This window comes from Centrocercus urophasianus, unplaced genomic scaffold (assembly GCF_019232065.1).
Source record: "Centrocercus urophasianus isolate 14NV4802_14NV808 unplaced genomic scaffold, USGS_Curo_1.0 seq_10, whole genome shotgun sequence".
Taxonomy (NCBI): Eukaryota; Metazoa; Chordata; class Aves; order Galliformes; family Phasianidae; genus Centrocercus; species Centrocercus urophasianus.
This window is the reverse complement of record NW_024884142.1, coordinates 13950365-13970518: the sequence shown is the minus strand read 5'-3', so window position 1 is coordinate 13970518 and position 20154 is coordinate 13950365. Positions and strand designations below refer to the sequence as shown.

The 20154-nt window shown below is 38.1% G+C and overlaps 1 protein-coding gene across 5 annotated transcripts in view; it reads right to left on the bottom strand.

Moving 5' to 3' along the window:
- Positions 1-20154, bottom strand: part of ARHGEF10 (Rho guanine nucleotide exchange factor 10) — a 111275-nt gene that overhangs the window by 40741 nt on the left and 50380 nt on the right. For all 5 annotated transcript variants that reach the window (XM_042820502.1, XM_042820518.1, XM_042820535.1 and 2 more), the window contains 3 exons: positions 19554-19724; positions 17595-17740; positions 15223-15398 (listed from right to left, as the gene is read on the bottom strand). In XM_042820502.1, coding sequence (XP_042676436.1) covers positions 15223-15398; positions 17595-17740; positions 19554-19724 — 493 coding nt within the window. The remainder of the gene's footprint in view (positions 1-15222; positions 15399-17594; positions 17741-19553; positions 19725-20154) is intronic.

Genomic DNA, 20154 nt, shown 5'->3' with positions numbered 1-20154 from the left:
TCTAGCTACGTAGACCACGTCTATGTGCCAAACCCCGTCATATAAGGAGAATGCTTTCAAAATATGGTTTGAATTTTGAGTGCTCCTGAGGTCTCAGTGGCTCTTGTGGGTCCCTTTTAACACAGGATATTCTGTGATTTTGCTATTAATCTGAGGACTGCAGCTGGTGGAAGACCAGGAGCACTCACTGGCATGCTGCTGATCCAAGGCAGCCTCCTCCTCCCAGGTAACTCCACAGCCTGCTGCAGGAGCACAGGGAGGGGCCCTGGCCTGCAGGCTGGCAGCAGCGCAGGGATGGCCACATTGTGCCATGTGTGGTGGGCAGGGCAGATGGATGTCAGCACTGCGTGGCTGGGACCAGAATGGAATAAAACACCAACCAGGAGCCCAACAAAATACAACAGACCAAACACAACACTATCATACAGATCAAGGCCATCACTGGACACTTACATAATCCACTACATTAAGGCAGGAATCCGTCTGAATTCTTGAAGGCTGAAAAATCACAAGATCTAAGGGAAATTCTAAGGGTTACTTAATTTACGAATTCTCCACTTTACTGCAGGAAAACACAATGTAAACTGGAGATCTTGCTCTTGCCCAGAAAACTGAAAATTACTCTCATGCTTTTAGATGTTCTGCTAAAGGGAATGAAAGGATTTAGGAACAACTGCACTTACACCATTTACCCAAGCAGAGAATAGATGCAACTTTCATCCACTCTCCTTTGCCTGTTCTGAATGTTAATTGAAAGCACAATGGAGCCTTTCTTATGCTCACAAATAAATCAGTCTTTAGGAAAAGGTCATTATATTTACTGTATGCAATGAAAGGAAATAAATCCAAAGTAGACAGACCTAGGAGGAAGAGCTTTTAGGTGCTGGTCAGAATTGGTTTTTTTTACACATATTTACACATACACAATACAAAATTTTAACGCTTCTGCAATTGTAGACCATGAACTTTCATTAGGCTGCATTTTCATTTTCTCCAGTCCAAATACTTGAAAAAACAATATCTGAAAATCTCTCCTTGAATCTCTCTTCTTCTGCAAGGTTAAGCCTTTTTACTAAGTAATCTCAACAATAATTACCAATTAGAATTCCTAGTTCTTAGTCAAATCAAATTGCTGATTTCAACTGGGCAACACTCAGGGTTATAAATCTGGTAAAATCTGGTTGAAATCTGAATAATACATTCAGCATTGTAAAGAACACAAATGAAATAATTTTTGCCACAAATTTCTGTACCAGAAGTTTACAAAACAAAATTAAGCCTGATTCTAAGTAATTAGTAGTTAGTCGAGTTTCTGGCAGAAGCCTGTTCACCTACACGTCATTTATAAATTCCACAGCTAAACAAAGCAAACTGCTGCACTGAAAAACACATCACAAATACTTCCAAAATTTATACTCATGGGGCTGACCAACACAAAACTTAAAGCCACAATGTTGTGAAGAGCTGAAAAATTGTGATAATTCCCTTGTATAGGATGGATACTTTCACCTGAGTGAATTTCAGCTATATTACTGATGAGCTGAGAGAGCTAGAGCTCTTCAGTACAGCGAAGAGAAGTCTCTGGGGGGACCTTATAGCAGCCTTCCTGTACCTGAAGGGGACTGACAGGAAAGCTGTGGAGGGACTTTTTACAAGGGCATGTAGCAACAGGATGGGGGGGAAATGGTTTTAAACTGGAAGAAAGTAGATTTAGTCTAGATATCAGGAAGGAATTTTTTATTGTGAGGGTGGTGAGACACTGGAACAGATTGCCCAGTAAGGCTGTGGATGCTCCATACCTGGTGTTCAAGGCAAGGCTGCATGGGGCTTCAAGTTACCTTGCAGGTTTAATTCCTACCCATAGCAGTGGGGTTGAACTTGACCTTAAAGGTCCCTTCCAACCCAAACCATTCTATAATTCTATGACTATTTCTGAAGTTTAAAAGCCAGGATCACTCCTTGCAGCTTCATAAAGACAGAGTTAAAAGCAAATCAGAAATAGGACACTATTCAGCAATGTACAATAGCAAGCATTCAGTCAGAAAGACTTTGTGCTGTAGTCTTCAGAATAGGCCATGCAGCAAGTTTTAACTACTTATATCTATGGATTTTCCTTGTGCTGCTATCACACCAGAAAACAGATCTCCTCTGCTCCCTCCTGCATCTCCAAATGCTTTTATAAATATTCTAGTTTCAGCCTTGAGAATAAGGGTGAAATCTTGAATTTCATTCACTAATGGCCACCTGAGTCTATTTTGTCTGCATCATGCAAGTTTTATAATATTTTAATAAATCAAAATAAAAAGGAAGCAAAGAGAATGTCAAAGCAAATAAAATAACCTGGCAAATGAAACTCTGTCATTTAGAAAAAACAAACTGAAGTCATTTTAAGATCAACCATTAAAGAGCAAGTTCTTAGTACAGAAAAGAAAACAACAACAAAAAACAGTAAATAAAGAGTGCCTGTTTCCATCTTTGATGTCCCAAGATGACAAATTAAAGTGAAATTGTAATGGTCAGCCACAGCAGATATCAAAAGCCATGGCAATTGTTCTTTCCTGGAGGTCCTTAGCAGGCAGAAAATGAAGCAGAAAAATAACTGAGATCATAACAATGTCCTCATTGGAAGAGAATTCTCTTAGATTTCACCACTTGATTTCTGTCAGGATGATGGATTAAAAATTACTGCAACTTCACCACTGAACTGGGTCCTGAAAGGGCTACATCTTTTAAAACAGAATTGGGTTGCAGAATCCTTGGTGGCTAACAATACATTAACTATCAGTTGACTCAGCTCAGAATTGTCTGATGGATGATATTTCCTGGGTGAAAGTAGGTGGTAGTGGTGAGGGGGGGGAATGCAGTCTGTTCATCAGATATGTTTCTCAGTGCAGAGCCAAAGTTCTGCCCGCTAAAACTGTTCCCTGACCATTACATTGGTGGTTAGCTTGAATGGGTGTTCTCTCTTTTTCTCCATAGAAAGCACTGATAAACTCTTGGTTTCATTCCAAGGCAGATGATACGGTAGATTATTTTTTTTGTACTTTGAAAAGTTTTAGAAATGATAAAGTCATTTCCTTCCCATTTCTAAGCCACTCCTGCTATCAAGCTCCAAAACAATTTTATTGTATTTTAATGTGGGGAGGAAAAAAAAAAAAAAAAAAAAAAAAAGCAACACAGGAATTCAGGGATAGTTCTTCCCATCTCCGCACATCCGACATGCTGCAGAGAATGGTGTGCTTGGGCAGAAGGAGAATGCCATCTGCTGTAACCAATAACCATGTATCTCACTTAGGATGCAAAGTTTTGCATTCCACCTACAGATCAAGGGTAAAAGCTTGGCATGACATGCAAGTCAGTAGAGGAATTTTTTCATCAAATCCTTTGTTGCTAAGATATCACCAGAAGAATTTGTGCCTCCTTGCAGCAGGCAAGTTTAGTGCCAACAACCAAAAATTCATGCAAAATGCCTAATCCCTTACTCAGCATTATTTTTTAAAGTATTCAAGACAGATCCATGAAGAAAAAAAAAAAAAAGCTACCAATTTCTTTAAAGGGAAGGAAAAAAAAAATTTAATTTAATTTTTGCTGCTAAGTTAAACTGATCCTTGGTAGAGTTTATGTGAGTATAATACTAAAACTTCTACCTGCTCATTTCCCAGCCCTGTGTTCTGGACCATCATGTTAAATTCACCAGCTTTACCTGATTTGAAGTAATTATAATTGAAGCAAAAGCAATTTCAGCCCATTAACATCAATCCACTCACAAAGCCAGCAGGAAACTCCCTGGGTGTGGTTAAAATCTGCTTAACTTGGTTCAGGCAAAATTAGTATTTGTGCAAAAATATACGTATAGAAAAAATGCTTAGACGTGGTCAAAGGGGAAAATGACTCCTTACCATCTTTATTTAGAGGAGCTCTGTCATGCTCTGGGACCAACACGAGCCAGGACCTGAATTAAAGACTCATTCCAATGGTGTTTTTCCCTTCCTAGCAACCAACCTTCCTGTGCCCACCCCTAGCTGACCCGCTCTGCACCACACCGGCAGACCCACGGCTGCACATTGCTCTGCTATGGAGCGTGGCCAGCAGCTGCAGATCTCACTGCATGGCCAGCACAGCAGCAGCTGCTTTAACGGGTGCTGGCACAGCACCAATCCCTCGGGATCGTCTATCCGGCTCCACACAATTTTAAATTCTCATGGGTACTACAGGCATATTGGGTATTGTACTCCTGAACTGAACATGCCCTGTTCTTGATCTCAAAGAATTACCACGGGACTGATTTATTTACCATGATGATTTGTTACTCAGACACATTTTCCACAAGCTTCTGCTGTCTTCTGTTTCTCAACTGTGAGTTGATATGATAGATTCATGCTGCTAAAGGGGAAAAAAATTGTTGCCATGACTAAAGTAGATGCAGACACCTATAAATTAGATGTCTGTTACTAGATAAGCAGACATAATGGCTCAGGCGGTCCCTTCCAATTCAAAACTTCTATTTAATTCCTGATGAGGAGGATTTTTTCAAGTAACATTACATACATCCAAATGACAAATACATAAAACAGAAGCCTCATCTAGTATTAGTCTCAATAATGCAAGTACTCTTGCAAGTATTTCTGTATTGCATGTCATATTAAAGTGGAAGATGGTTAACAAATACCTTCCTGAGTATCCCATATACTGCAAAGTAACTAATCTTGACAAGATTTGCTTCAAGCATAGTTATAGCAATGACCTTTTCCCCCACATGTATCAAAAATCAATATAAATTGCTTTGAAAACAACCTCTTGATGTGAACTGAGAACCAATGCATCAGAAAAACTCAAAGCCCTCAGATTATTTTGACTGAGAGATGCAGAGCATGGAAGACAGGCAATGCATAATACTAAATGCAAGTTCATGAATATGGTGATTGAACAAGGAGAAATGGCTTCAAGCGTGAAGAGGGTAGATTTAAATTAGATATAAGAAAAAGGCCTTTTACAGAGAGGGTGGAAAGGCACTGGAACAGGTTGCCCAGAGATGTGGTTGATGCCCCATCCTGGAGACTTTCAAGGTGAAGATGGATCAGGCCCTGGGCAACCTGGCTGATGTGTGTGTCCCTGTTCTTTGCAGGGGGAACTGGACTATGGCCCTCAGAGGTTCCTTCCAACTATAAAGTTTCTATGATTCTGTGATTCACATGTAAAAGCCATAACCAACTGAGAAAGACTAAAGCTTCCAGACTAAAGCTGCAGCATCATTGAAGGGCAACACGAAGTTAATGACATGCTTGAAGAACATGCCAGATTTGAAGAAAACGCTGAAAGGCTGATAGATCCCAAATTTGACTTGCCATTTGTGATATGGTCTTTGAAGCTGAGCACACTTACATTGCTTCCTCCCACTGAGCCATCTGTGCGTAGCCAGGCAACATACTGAAACATCAAGAGTTACGAAGGAAAGAAATTTGGAAAAGATTCAATCCTCATTTTGAGCATAAAAATCATCCGGGATCTGAGGAGAAGTCATGTATGTAGGAGGTAACTTGAAAAGCTGCCGTTGAGAAAGGCATAAGGCATTGCTACTTGAACAGAACTACGAACTCAGAACAAATAATTAAAAAACAAGTCCCTTCCACAACACTTATGTCTACATTTTAACCTAATACATTTATGCAGTGTGCTGGAAATGAAATCATCATGATACCAGATGAATTCTTGATCACTTCACAATAAACTGGAAGGATGTCATGAGACAGTTTATCCTAAACGTATTAAAAATGATGATGTGGCAATAATATATTTAAAAATATTTCCACGCAATCAGAATTGCTCCATTTGTTTTAGATGTGGGATTTTCCTGCAAGTTTTTCTGTGATTTTCCTTAAAGGAACAGCAGACAGGGAGCATCCCACAGTTCAGTTTATAATGTTCACTCTTCAGGAAGGATGAGCTTGGAGCCAGAGGCAGTCTTACACCTTAAGGAAGATAGTTTCTAGTTTTCCAAAAATCTTGAGAATTAATTTTCAGAAGGAAAACCAGAAAGCACTAATAAGGTCCAAAATTCAATTACTGCAATTCAGGAATTCTTCCTAAAAACCTTGGTATAAGATCCTGCACTTCTGAATACACTGCAATGCAAAATACAGAGGACAAACTCTTTCTAGCTGCTATGGATACTAGATTAAAAAAAATATTCTTCCTAAGATGGTCAAGTGGAATTAGTTTTATTGATGCAAATAGAAAAGATTATTTATATGATAGATGGCTTGAGTTTCATCATATCTCAGCAACTGATCAACTCAGCTGGGAAAAAGATTAAGAATACTGGGAACATTAGTGATATTGTAATTTATTTAACAGTTGATACTGATGCTCACTGCTAAATACTACATCCTTTCCCTTTGAAAACAAAAACAAAAAAACTTTTTAACAAAACATCCCACTTTCACTGGAAAGCGGGTGGTGAAAACTGCCCTGCTGTACCCAACGGCAGCAGTATGCAGTGGAAGTCTCTTCTTCTACCTTCCAAGTCCTTCTGTCAGAAAATTCTTTACAAATCTTACAGCCAGTGACAAAGAAAACAAGGATTTTATTTTTAGATGCTGAACGAGCTTCCTGCACACACAGTTATGTAAGCCAAGCACTTGACAACTCCTCCCACGACATCACTCCTATTTGTGCCTTTTGCCTTGCTTACACACGCTGGTCCTGTTTCCATAGGCACCTCAGCAAAGCATGCGTGCAGGTTTTGTTTTCAGGTTTTCTTTGACAACACTGTTTGAATAGCCGACTGAAATTCCAGGAAAGTACCAAAAAAGTAGTCTTGGGAACCCAAAACCCCAGCTTCAGGGGGAGAATCTGAAGGCAAACAAGCCCATTGATGAATGGAAAAAAAGAAAAGCAGACTTCTTCTTTAATCACATTTCGTTCTTTTATGCCAGATCAAACTCATGATCTCAATGGTTGCGTACCCCTGAAAAGTATGAGCTGCTGTAGTTCAAATCTAGTTCAATTCTGGTTTTATAAAACTATCAGATCCAAACTCCATAATGTTTACAGGGTTGTACTGATCTCTAGGTTTGGAAACAGAAGCAAATGGAAAACCAGGAATAATATTAGAAAACAAAAGCTCAGTTTGCAGCCATCAACGAAAAGATGAATAGCTGTACTCATGTAACTTTATACCATGACCCTAAATTATAACTATCAATGTTATTAACAACATTGTACAGGAAGAAGCAGCATATACACACACTACTACGTGACAAGCAACAAAATCCTGAGATCAGCAGAACATAAATTAGTGAATTCAGACTTAGAAGCTGGCCTAATTACCAATACAGTCTGGACATATCATCAGCATTGTCCAACATGAGAAGCATTATCATAAACATGAGGAGGCTTTATTGAGCCTAACCCCCGCAAGGGAATAAATTCTAATCACACTTCAGTCATGTAAGCATTTACAAGTAATTTCTAGGAACTTAATTATTGAATCTGATAATCTGAGTTTACAAAACTCTTTAATGTATTTATTCTCACTGCCATGCAAGATGGGAGTTTTTGAGGCCTTTAATCACAGGTAAAGAACTGAGTCCCAGAAGCCACCAATCACACTTAAAAGAGATCTGGGAAACAAACCTCCCAAGTCTTAACTCTGGCAAGTCTTTTTAACATGCTTTGCCTTTGTGACAGCTCTTAAGTGGTAATTACGTAACGCTGAGACCTACCCCAATATTGTGTCAGATCTGAGCACCAAAGAAACAGGTTGCACAAAAATTACTGTCCAACCACAAAACTGCTTTTTCACACAGCTTGAGTATAATATTAGCGCAAATAATATTAACAACTTGCAACTGCAAATATTGTGCAAGGTATCAAATGCAAGCAATTTATAGCACTATACTACTCACAAGTAAAATTACGCAAGAACATCAAGCAAAACATTTTAAGAAGAAACAGAAGTAGCTCATACATCATGAGCATGGCTTAGGGATTATATTAAACTCCAGATAATCCTGACTGTGCGGGGAATTGTAGAGGTAAAACATGATAAATATTTTTTCCTGGTGACAGAAACAGTTATGTCAGAAGACAGGAAAACAGGAGGTCCAATGCAGTGACAGGCACGGAGCATGCAGGCAGTTGCTCTGTGGTACACCAGCAGGACAGCTGTGTTTTCCTGGGCTGCGTCCTGATTGCAGTTACAGGTCAGAGCTCCTCCTGCCCCTCTGTCTCCATGAGGATGGAACATCCTGGAAACAAAGGGACTGTGGAATGAAAGAAAAGAGGTAACATTTCTTTCCCACCCCTTCCTCTTTCAGGGTCCCAGAGGGACCAATGGAGGATGGAAAGGAACTGGAAACCTCTGCCCCATGAAAAGAAAGAGAAGCTGCACGCAGCCTCTATAGTGCAACTGCACGGGTGTAAAGAGTGAGAAAGGAACTGGATGTGAGAAGACAAACACCAACATAAACAGGCAGAGAAAGTACATGCATGAACATGCTTACACAAAGTACTACATTAATCCTGAGACAGGTCTGTAAGTCGCCAAGCTGCCAGAGGTTTCTATTGGAGTTCAGACTAGATTATCTGTTACTCATGTGGAAACCATGCTGTGAGGAGCTTTACCTTCCTCTTCCATACTCCCTTTAGCATAGCTAGATTTCAGCTTCTTTCACCACTCTGTGTCAAGATGTAAATGAGAACCCTGGCAAACCAAGAAAAGGATTCTAGGAACTGAACATGAAAAAAATCATTTGAAAAACAAAGAGAAGAGTCTCTTCCTAAGTAGGTGAGACAAAAATGTAGCATCTGATTTACTCTATGCATAATCCACCAGCTGAAAACTTATCTTCTCAAGTAGAGAACTATTTCATGTCACCAGTTTGCTGTGTTTGAAGTGAGATTTATTTAAAATCTCTGGCCTTTTGTTCACATATATCAACGGCAGTTTACATTTATGAACATGTTACATCTGCTTTAGCACACAGACTAGCTTTGAAACAAAGATTTAGATTGTTAGTCTACACATATGTCACAGAGATGAAAGTTGGTTCAACTAGCAATTCATGCTATTTTCATCAATTTAAATCCTTATCACCAATGCTGGAGTTGATATGCCATTTAATACTTAAGTCTTGCTTACTTTGGACATTCTATTACAGTCATCCAAGCCTTAAAGCTATGACAAAACTTACTATTTCCTTCCTATTATTTTCCTTCCTAAACTCTACAGTTCTAATTAGACAAACCAGCAAAAGTCAGCTTCAATGGCAACAGCTGACAGCAGTGCTACTTCTGTCCTTCCATTGAGTGAGACACTGACAACAGCACGAGCGCAAACTGTGGCCCATCAGACACCCCACCTGTTCCCCTGGTAACACTCCGAGATCTACAAGAACTGATTGCATAAAGCAGAAGGAAACTCAGAAATATCACGTCTGCACGTCAGTGTTGTGTTACTACTACGTTTGACAACAAACAAAAACAGCAGAAATCTAAAAAACAAGCAAATGGGAAGAGAGTACAGATTTAACCTTCTAAGTCCCATCAGAAAAGTAAAGAAGTCATAGTTTAGCGGAGCTGAGGTTCAATTTTTATTGTGAACTGCAGACCTGTGAAACAAAAAATAAAATTTTGTCATGAATAAAAATGTGCTAATTATTTTTTTTTTCATTTTACTGCCATCTCCTACACTCATCACTGCATGATATATTGCTGTACAGATGGGTCTTGCTCATTTTCTCTTTCATTTTTTCAATTAAAATGAAATACTTCTTTCCACATGCAATAGCCTATGCTGTGTATCACTCCTAATGAACGTGATTAGCAACAGAAAGCCAAGATGCTGCTGACATGCACAAGCTTCTCACACAGTGCAATATGTTTATGCCTCTCTCTCTTTATTTCTTTGGAGCATCTACTGCCTAGTATTAAATGTAACAGTGTGAAAAACTTTCACAGCTCACTTTTTGTTTTTTGAGCTGCCTCGAGGATCAGAAAACAGAAAACTCAGTGCAGTCACTGCCACGGCAGCACCAAGCAGGATTTCATCTCAGCACAGAATCCACATCCATCAACAGTTTGAAGAAATTGCAAACTCAAAACAATACATGCTGGGGTCTAAGAAAAAAACAGTATGTTCCTATACTCATCTTTAAAGAGCAGTGAAACAGACATATTCTCAGTTACTGTTTGTAGAAGGATGATCTACAAATGAAGGTCAATTTCTGATTCTTCTAGAGTAGAATATAGTGAACATAGCACATTTTTACAATAAAATTACAAATTTGCCTTTGACTGTATTTTTTATAGCTTTTGGAAAGAAATATTTAGGACTGGAGTAAAAATAAGTTGTATTCACCATTCTTTTACCCATCCTCTTTTTCATCATAAGAACACTGGCAGCATTTAATTTACTTATTGCGCTCTTTTCACAAATTCAGCTTGTCCTCTTTGACTGAATGAATACCATTCAATAGGATACAACCCTGCAGTAAGCTTTCTCAAAAGCCAATAGAAGAACAGAAAATCCCTAATAAACAATAAAACAAGGAAATGGTCAACAGGTAAGATCCTTCAACTACTACAGATCATTGAGGGGGCAAAAAAAGACATCATAACAAATGCAGCGATTAATTTGGAATCATAGAATCATTAAGGTTGGAAAAGACCGCTAAGATCAACTAGTCCAACTGCTGACCCATCCCCACCATGTCCACTAAGCCATGTCATTCAGTACCACAAGTACCCTTTTCTTGAAAACTTTCAAAGGATGGTGACTCCACCACTTCCCTGGGAAGCCTCACCACTTTTTATGAGAAGAGATTTTTTCCTAACATCTAACCTAAATACTTACGACGCTTAGATAATCTAAAATAACAAAATCTTAAAATTGAGGTTAGCAATAAGCTTGTGCTTGAACAGTCATGGATTACCCTTCAGTTCGTCTGTGAGAAAGCACAATTATCCACGGTACTCAATCAGATGTGGGTGGTTTTTAGAACTGTAGTCTCTAATAGATCCCTTCCAGACAGATTGTGCACAGCATATTTTATTGGTGAGGAAACCAAGGTGCGGAACATCAAGACATACCCATGAGGAAAAATCTAAATCCATGACAGAGCAAATAATAAAATTCAGGATCCCTTAAAATTCAGGAGCCTTTAAAATGTTCATTCTCCCAAGACCATAATAAGCAGGTTACCTGTAACCACCCTGGACAAAAGAAAAAAAAATGAAAGGAAAAAAAAACAACAAAAAAAACTAATAGGTCAGATGTGAATGTTGAATCCATCACTTTCAGTAATTCAGACAGAGCAGGCAAAAACAATGCATTTATCAACAAAATTGTCTGGAAGAATGGAATTCACTAACTGACATTAAGTACTGAAGCTGTGTAGTTAACTGTCTCTTCTTTTGAGCTTTCCAACCACTTATTACCTCAGTTTATCCCCATATTATACAATCCCTTTGCCAAGTTCCTTTTAGGTCCCGATTTGTCACACTAAGAAACTTTACTGAGCGTTATAGTATTTATTATATCTGAAAAAAAAACAAATCAAATTTTTCATAACCACCTAAAACACACTTCAAATACCAATTACTGAAATACATCATACAACACAATTCTTCCAGCAAAGTAAATAGAAGTAAATAAAAATCAAGAATATATAACTTCCTGTTCATAATTACAATATTCTTTTTTTCCTGTATTAATTCAACTTCTCAGCACTATAAATGGGTCTCAGCTTCTTCATATGATCCAGCACTATTAAAGGGATTGGAAAATAGAGTAAGCAACAGCCTCACTGTAACAGAATGTGGATTTAGTGGGAAGAACTTCATCTTGCAACCTGCAAATGGTTCAGCTGATGAAAATTAACACAATAGACCTCACAGCATTAAGGCAATGATTCTGCTCGGGATGCTAGAGGCTCATCCTCACAGGCTTTCAAATAAGACTAACTCCAATACAGGGAACAAGACTCGTCCTGATCTGCTCAAAGAAAAAGAAATACCATAAACGTGCTGTTTTTTCTGTTTGTGAAAAAAAAAGAAAAAAAAGTGAAATGTTTTGTGCTTCAAATATTGTTACAGGGAACAAACACAAGTTATAACTTTACTCCACTACAAAGCATACTAAATTCCATACAAATACAAGAACTCCACCAAACAGCTGAGGCTTCAATCTTTCTCTACATTCATTAACTAAAAGAGATTGGTTTTGGAATAGGGCAAAAGACATCAAAGACAGAAAGAGCATAACAGGTCAGGCTAAGAAAAATGCTTTGCTTTCCCCTCATACTCCTTTCCCCTTAGGCCACACAGTATCCCCTGGAAAATGACAAGAAAGCTTAAAAAGAGATGAACTGAAAAGCCTATAAATGGGTTCTCCAAAATTCAGAGACGAAAAGTACTGTTACACAAAGCAGAACTGAGTAGAAGGCTGCAAACATATAATTTTTGCCGCTAAAGAAAGATGCTCACACAACCTTTTTTTTTTTTTTCTCTTCTATCTATAGCAATGCTGAAGCATGCCCTTGACTTATAGATACTAACAAAACTTTTCAACCTTTCACCAATTGCATATTACAACCTACACAAAATAAATTAAAATTCAGCTATTACTTTTTCCATAGCATCAACAGTAGTCTGTATCTTTAAACTATCCTATCCTTTCTTGCAGCATGGTAGACAGCTTAAGGTGCCAATTGCATTTAACCAAGAACAGTGAGATAAACTTATGGTTGTTGCTTTCTCATAGCAAGAATTTTGGTGGAGAAAAACACAATAAGACCAGTAATCCTCACAAGCACACAACCAAAAACTATCAAGAATCCTTGCTGATCACAGCAATAACATGAGAGTCTCAACCTTACCCGCATGTAACCTAGAATACTGCAGATAAAAGTGTTCCTTTCTCAGTTCTCCAGAAATAGAAAAGGTGACTCCTCATTATTTAATGCTTTTACACAGAATCATCACTACTCTGCATCTCTCCAGTTCACATAAACTGGAAACAAGAGCTGAAATCACAGCTCTGCAAGATTCTATCTCATGGGAATCCAGGATTTTGCCTGTAGATTGGGATGCCTGTAGCATCCCGAAATGTTACTGACCATTAGATATTTAAGCTGTCTTGATAACAGATAGAGTACAACCACATTGTATGAGGCCACAGCAGTATCTTGATATACTTCAACAGCAGAAGGAAACACAACTTTATGGTGATTAGGTCATATTTAATGCCTTGTCATTTGTGGTAAATAAAGTTTTTTTTATTTGAAGATGACATCATCTTTGTCTTTGTTGTGCTGCACTATCAGTGAAATTTCTGGCTATTTTGATAAGCACAAATAAGCAACAGAGAACAATTACACAGTCTAAACAGTCCTTTCTCTCTACAAATGACTATTTTCTCAGCTTCTTTAATCTTTAGCAGCCGAGAAAGCTAGAACTAAGAGGACACTGCTACAGAATAACTAACACGATTAAGTGTCTCTTCAAACTTGTCTATGCAGGCCAATTCAGGCAAGTCTGCATTTGGAGTAACAGCTAGTGCTGACAGCACCACAGGTGAAAAGCAAAACTACATTCTTCCCCGTTTCATGAGTGATCACCTTTGATTTAGTTGGATCATTTGGGATAAATGTTTGATCAAAATTGGGGGAAGATGTATTCATTTCTATAATTAGTATCCTTTCTATGCTTTTCAATTTTTACCTTTTGATCCTTTCTATTAGAAGACTGAATTAATTACATGATCAGAGCTTAGTAAGAGAACAGTCAGTTCTGCTCACTTTTTACCTATTGAGCACCATTTAAGCTAATGTTTGAGACAACACATGATGTGCTAAGTCATTTATTTGTGATGTCATCACATACCATGAAATTCAAGCAGGTTCTATAGGATGGTTTGGATAAAGGATTTTCTTTTTTTCTCCCCTCATCTCCTACTTTCCCATCTGATATTGGTGACTGGGAAAGACTTGGTATATTCAGCAATGAAGCTGCTGCACAAAGTTGCACAACTGTTCCACCTACATGCTCCTACAAGAGAAACTCTGATTCTAATTAATACGCTCCCCTTATGCACATTATTCTTGGTGTCATGCATACAGCAGGTGATAAATAATAATTTAAGAGTTCTCATCTCGTTATTTAAGCAGCCCCTTGATGTTCTAAAGGAGTTACAAGAATAAAGACATCCTTGAAAATGAGACACAAGTACCCATAAAAGTGTGAGTCTATTTGCAGAGGGAGGAGCCAGAAGGCTCAACACTAACTGCCACTAAAAATAAGGAGGGTATTAAATGCTGCAGCTGTCCCTAAGATGGTTCTAAAAGATAACTGTGAGAAAATTCATGAGGCAAAGAGCACAATATAAATAAATGCAGTGTAAAAATTGCCCAAGCCAGCACTGAAAGCAATCTAAATTACAATCCATGAACAGGGATCACTATCTAGATATATTAGATATGCTTACAAACACGATATTTAGACAAAATATATAAAAATAATTCTTTACACATAAAAGGCAAGCTACTGAGTAAACTTTTGAAACTCATATCTCTCGAGGGTAGTTGGCAAGCTTATAGAAGGGATTAATGAGCACATAAAGAGTTTGCAAACTTCAGAGCCAGAAGTCAATTTTGGAGAGAGGCTGGGAAAAAGTTACCTACTGGAAGATAGTTTCAAAAATATTAATTAAAGTTAACATTAAGTGTTCTTTCTTTTTTCTTTTTCCCCTGAAGAACTTGATACTGCGTTTGGAGGATACTACCCACTTCACAGAAATAACTTCTGCCCTCCAGTAACAATTGTATCCAGGCTCTTCTTCCACAGCAACAGTGTGGCTTGCCATCTTCACAGAAAAAAAACTCCTTGCTTTAACTATGGAATGAGAACGTTTGCACAACCATGGGAGAGCAAACCACACCAAAGCAAACCTTTTTTCATGTACATACACATTCGTGGCTTAAAACTCTAGAACTGTTTATGCATTCATGCATAAAACCCTGAAATAGGACAAATACAACTAATTCATTTTGCAAGGCAAGAGATTGTCTATCACTCCTGGTTTACTAAGAAAGAGGTTGCATTATTGTCATGTTACAGAGCAATTCATGCACCACATGTTCAGTATTCCATTTTGTAGTCCATCACAATTGAAATATAGATTTTAACAAAAAAAATTATAAGCATAGAACAGCTGTCACTTACTTGGCTTAGAGTTCACAATAACATTTTCAGCAGAGTGCTGGGGTGGAAACCTGCAGTTCTCTCCTTGGCCCTCACTGCTCCCATACTCTATAACTTCCACTTGTCCCAGTGGTACGCTCCATTTTAATAAATACCTCTGGCCAGTTGTCACAGTGCCGCTGCTTTCATAGGAAGTGCTGGAAGATACATAAATCGTTCAGTGTCAAGTCACTGTGTTTTATAGCATCCCATTTGTTAACCTTTAAATCTGCCGTTTATGAGCCTGAGTTCTGTGCACAACTTTAAACAAATACACGCATCAGGATGGCTTCTGTGACTAACTTCTGCTGTGAGCGCAAAGATCAGCTGTGCAGGTGCAAATAAACTTATTTACAGGCAACACAGGACTACCACAAACAGATCCTACATTCTGTTACTTCTACAACAAAACATCAATTACCATTTTTAAGATCAACATGCACTTGAACACCTTAAGTGCTTGGACAATACTGTCATTCTACCTCTTCCTGATTCTTCTGTCTTTCAGGACAATACCCTCAGCAGTGCCAAAAAGTAGTAACTGCTGCATATAAAAGTCTGGATGGTGGGACCTTCAAGTGACCACTGGGAGGAGGCAGGTCAAGGCAACCTTCCAAAGGCTGCCCAGCCAACATTTCAGCTGAGCCCTACAGGCCAGGATGTTGCTGTGGTTTCTGAGAGCCGTCTACATGGGAGCTGCTGTTAACAGAAGTGTATAACACAACAGGCATTTCAGAGGAAACAGCATGCTTGGGAAGTTCACTAGAAATAGAAATGGTATTACTGCTATTTCTCATTTGTTTCTTTCATTCTTTTCATTCCTTTATTCACACATTCAATCACACGTAGCAAACATCTACTATCAAGTACAAAAGAGGCTAAAGGAAACAAAAATTTTGGCTGAGATGGCTAAAATCTACAAGTTAAAAGCTTGGCATAAATCAGCTTAGTGTATTTACTTGGAACAGTATCTGAATCCCAAGGTTCAGCTAGTCAGCTACCTATTCACAACACAGTCACACTTTTGTTTCGTTGAAGAGGCACATATGAACAGAAAAAAAATCAAGTGCCAGAAATTAAACAAATATTAACGAACTCCAGATCTAGTTCATAAGAAAGAAAAGAACGCAGCTGTTTAGCTGCTAGTAATAGTATCCATCTCGTCCAACTCCTGCTTCTTAAAAGTTAGGTATCCAGTTCAAGCCAGTTATCTAGATTACATATGAAGAAGGTCCTACAGAGGGTCATGAAATCTGTGTAAATATGTCTCTTGCCAGCTATAGTTTGGAACCAATGGTCCCCAGGCTCCTGGGATATCTGACTATTTCTGTAAAGACTGACAAAAAGTGGTCAAGAAAATTGAGCTGATTCCACCAGCATGTGTGAAGTTTCTGAAGAAGCCTAAATCTCCAGGGGTGGATCTGTAGGCATGCACACATCAGGGAGTTTGAAAATGACTGATGCTTCACAAAATCAAAAGGTACATTCAATAAAGTGCTTTTCTTTGGACCAAAAATTCTGGACTGGATACCAGTGTAATACATGAAATTTGGTAGACATCTCCTTCAGTCCCTAAAATGCTCGTGCATTTTCTGAAGCACAATCATTAGAAGGTACTTCTTGCTCACTGACATAAGACCAAGCATTCACAGAAATGTAAAAATATGTACTGCATTCACACTTCACTAATGAACTAAGATATCAACTCATATTATCCTTAAGAAAAGCTTAAGATTCAGTCTGCAATTTCTCTGTCAGAATTTACCAACACGTAAAGCTTTTTACAATACAAGCAAGACTGGAATGTGAGTATGACCTTGGCTGCACAGTGGTATAGTAACAGTAATAGCTACTGCCAACTAAAACAGAAGGCATGATGGAAAAATGCCTTCTTCAAAGTACCTCAGCTTTCAACCTTCAATGTTTGGCCTCAGAGATAAAAACCTTTCCTCAGCTGGAATTTCTTTAGCAAGTTCCAGTTTTTTTTTTTTTTTTCTGGCTACATGCATTAGCTTTGGTTCTTGTTTTGTTTTAATTTGGAAATTCTGTCAAGTTACAGATGTGTGACAGTGTGAATTTAAGGAGTAAGAGAGAAAAAAAAAAAATCCTGCTGCAGCATGCCTCCACTCCACTAAACACTAATGCACGAGTGATTATCAGCATAGAACATCTTTACTTGTAATTTCCAACTTATTTTATATAGATAGATAGATAGATATGAAACCTAGCTGTCTATTCATTATGACAAGTAAGAGAAATCGTCAGCCATAGCAAAAACAAAAAAGCTTTTTCACTGTCATTTTTTTCCAGCTTAAGCTTTGGTGGCCATTTAAAACATTGAAAAGAAGTCTTACCGCACGTTGACAGTTGCGCACATCAGCACATCGTTTAACATGAAAAGTCGTCGCTCTTTGGTTTTGACAATTTCTCCTTTGTCATTGTAAACTGTTTCCACCATATCATCAGTCCGTACGAGGTACCTGTTTCCACTGCTGAGTAGCTAGGTTTTAAAAACAATCAATTTTCCATATTATACAGAATACCTAACATCCAGAGCAAAAAAGATAAAAGAAAATACAACCATTTGCCATAGTAATATAAATGCTCCCAGGTGGGTTTGCCAAATAAATTATGCTTTTTTACTGATTTGATTTTCGTTTACAGATAAGTTTACAGCAGCAGTGACACATGCCCCCAGAAGTATGGCCTGCAGGGGTCTGCAGTCTTTATAAGGAACATGCAATTCCCTCTGAAAGTCTTCCATACTGGTAAAGGAGTCTAGTGAGAAAAAAATCATAGCTTCCGCAGCTCCTGTTGTTTCCCTCCCTCATTTCTTCTTTCACAGTGCATTTAAATGCTATGCACGGTTCCAGGCATCCCAAAGGGACATTTCCCACAGGAGTGAGTGGATAAAGAGTGCTTTTACCTTCTCTGTCTCCACTGGCTCTCAAAGTCAGCTAAGGAGTGCAGCTGACATATTTCCACAGACGGCCAAGACTATGACATGTACAAAAGATGCACAACATGTGAATTGTTCCTGTAATTTTCTTTCAAGCGCTAAGGCTCAACAATGTGTGCAAGAATGAACCAGTTCCTCACAGGTGAAAGACATCTCTGCAGCAGCCAAGAGAATGAAATGGCCTGTAACTCACTCGCCTCCTATCTATCCACATCCTTTCCTGCTTGTTTCACCATCTGGCACTGTTCCAAATTTGTATAAGCAAATATTAGGTCACAAGACATATCTCAGTGTCCTCTCGGTACAGAATTTAACACTGTACAGTTAAGATCATTGGATAAAAGAAATCTGGCCACATCTTAAAGGGCATATTCTATAACTTAAAATCCTTCAATCACTTGTACATGATAATTAGTAGCTAATTCAAAAAGCAGGAGTGTAAAGATCTAGAAAAGAAAGTAAAATCACAAAATCCATCCTGCAACACGCATAGAATGGAAATATGCTTCCAATATGATAATAAATTCAGTCTCTCATTTTTGATAAATAGGTTAAGACAAGCATATTCCAGTTGACTGCCTTCTCTCCTTAAAACTACAAGACTATGAATCACAAACAGAAATACTCCTTGCACAGTTTTAGCACATCCTCATTATTCCAACCCAGAGTAAGTCCACAGCACAACTATCTGTAACTTCATTAAAGCAATAATTAGAGCAATAGGAAAGACAGAAGCAGTTACAGTGCAAATAAGCACATATGTTTTCACAATACAGATATCCACTAACAATCTCAAAGAAAACTGTTCCTCCCCTCCCACCAAATACCTTCTACGGTTCTTTAAAGATTATTCTATTGTATGATCCAGGTGTGTGAATGAAACAGACTGTGACATTCCTTAAAACAAGGAAGATAATGAACATGTTCCACAGCACACCCAGAACTGCTCCACCGTTGGAAGCACTGCTATATGAGGAACTGGCTCCTTCCTTTATACAGGAGTAACTCTGTAGTTCCAGGATAAATTCAAAGTTGAATTTTCTCATGCAGGAGATCTGCATGAAAACTTACTACAGAAACAAGAAACTTTATTATCCTATATTGCTGTTATTTCAGCATCTATCCTCTCCTCCCCTTCTGCCCTCCCCCTAAGCACACAATGATTAGAACCAGCAGACCCATTCAGTCCTGGAGATTACCTACATCTCACATCTACTACTAGAACCCCACAGTAATAAGCACCACAAAAAAGCCCACAGGCATCCTTTCAGCGTCCATTCTAAAGATTATTCAAGGCCAGAAACTAACAACAACATTAAGTCTTTCACCACACATTTCAAATACATTTCCTAACCTTGTTCAGGTAACGTTCGTTCATTGCTTTTGCTATTTGTTTTATTTCACAGCGCTGATCCGCATCCCTTTTTCTTTCATTCAGCTTTTCTGCTAGTGTTTCAAGTTCTGTAAGAGCCATCTGCAGGGGTAATCTGTCAGGATGTCCTTTATTTGTGTTCTTCAACATATCCTGAGGAGTAATGATTAAACAAACAGACAAACAAAACAAGTCCAACTTCAAACTCAAGTCTGAAAGGCTAGAGGATGTCCAATGGAATTATATGTTAACGCCACATTCTTTAAAGAATAAAACCAATAAATATCTAATGAATATTCAGACAGTGCTTTAGCTATTTTCCAAAATATCTTAATAGTTTCTAAAAGATACTGAATGGAGTTGCATACAGCTTATTTATAGAGAAAGTAGAGAGAAGTAACCTGAAAATAAATGTAAAAACATCAAATGCAAAAGTAAGCAAATAAACACAAGTTGCATGTAATATTTAGTAATTTGAAAATCAGTATTAAAATAAGCAGGTGTATAAGCAATTATTTAAAATTAAACTTTTCTGATACTTTCTACTATAATATTTTTACAAATTATATAATATATATTATCA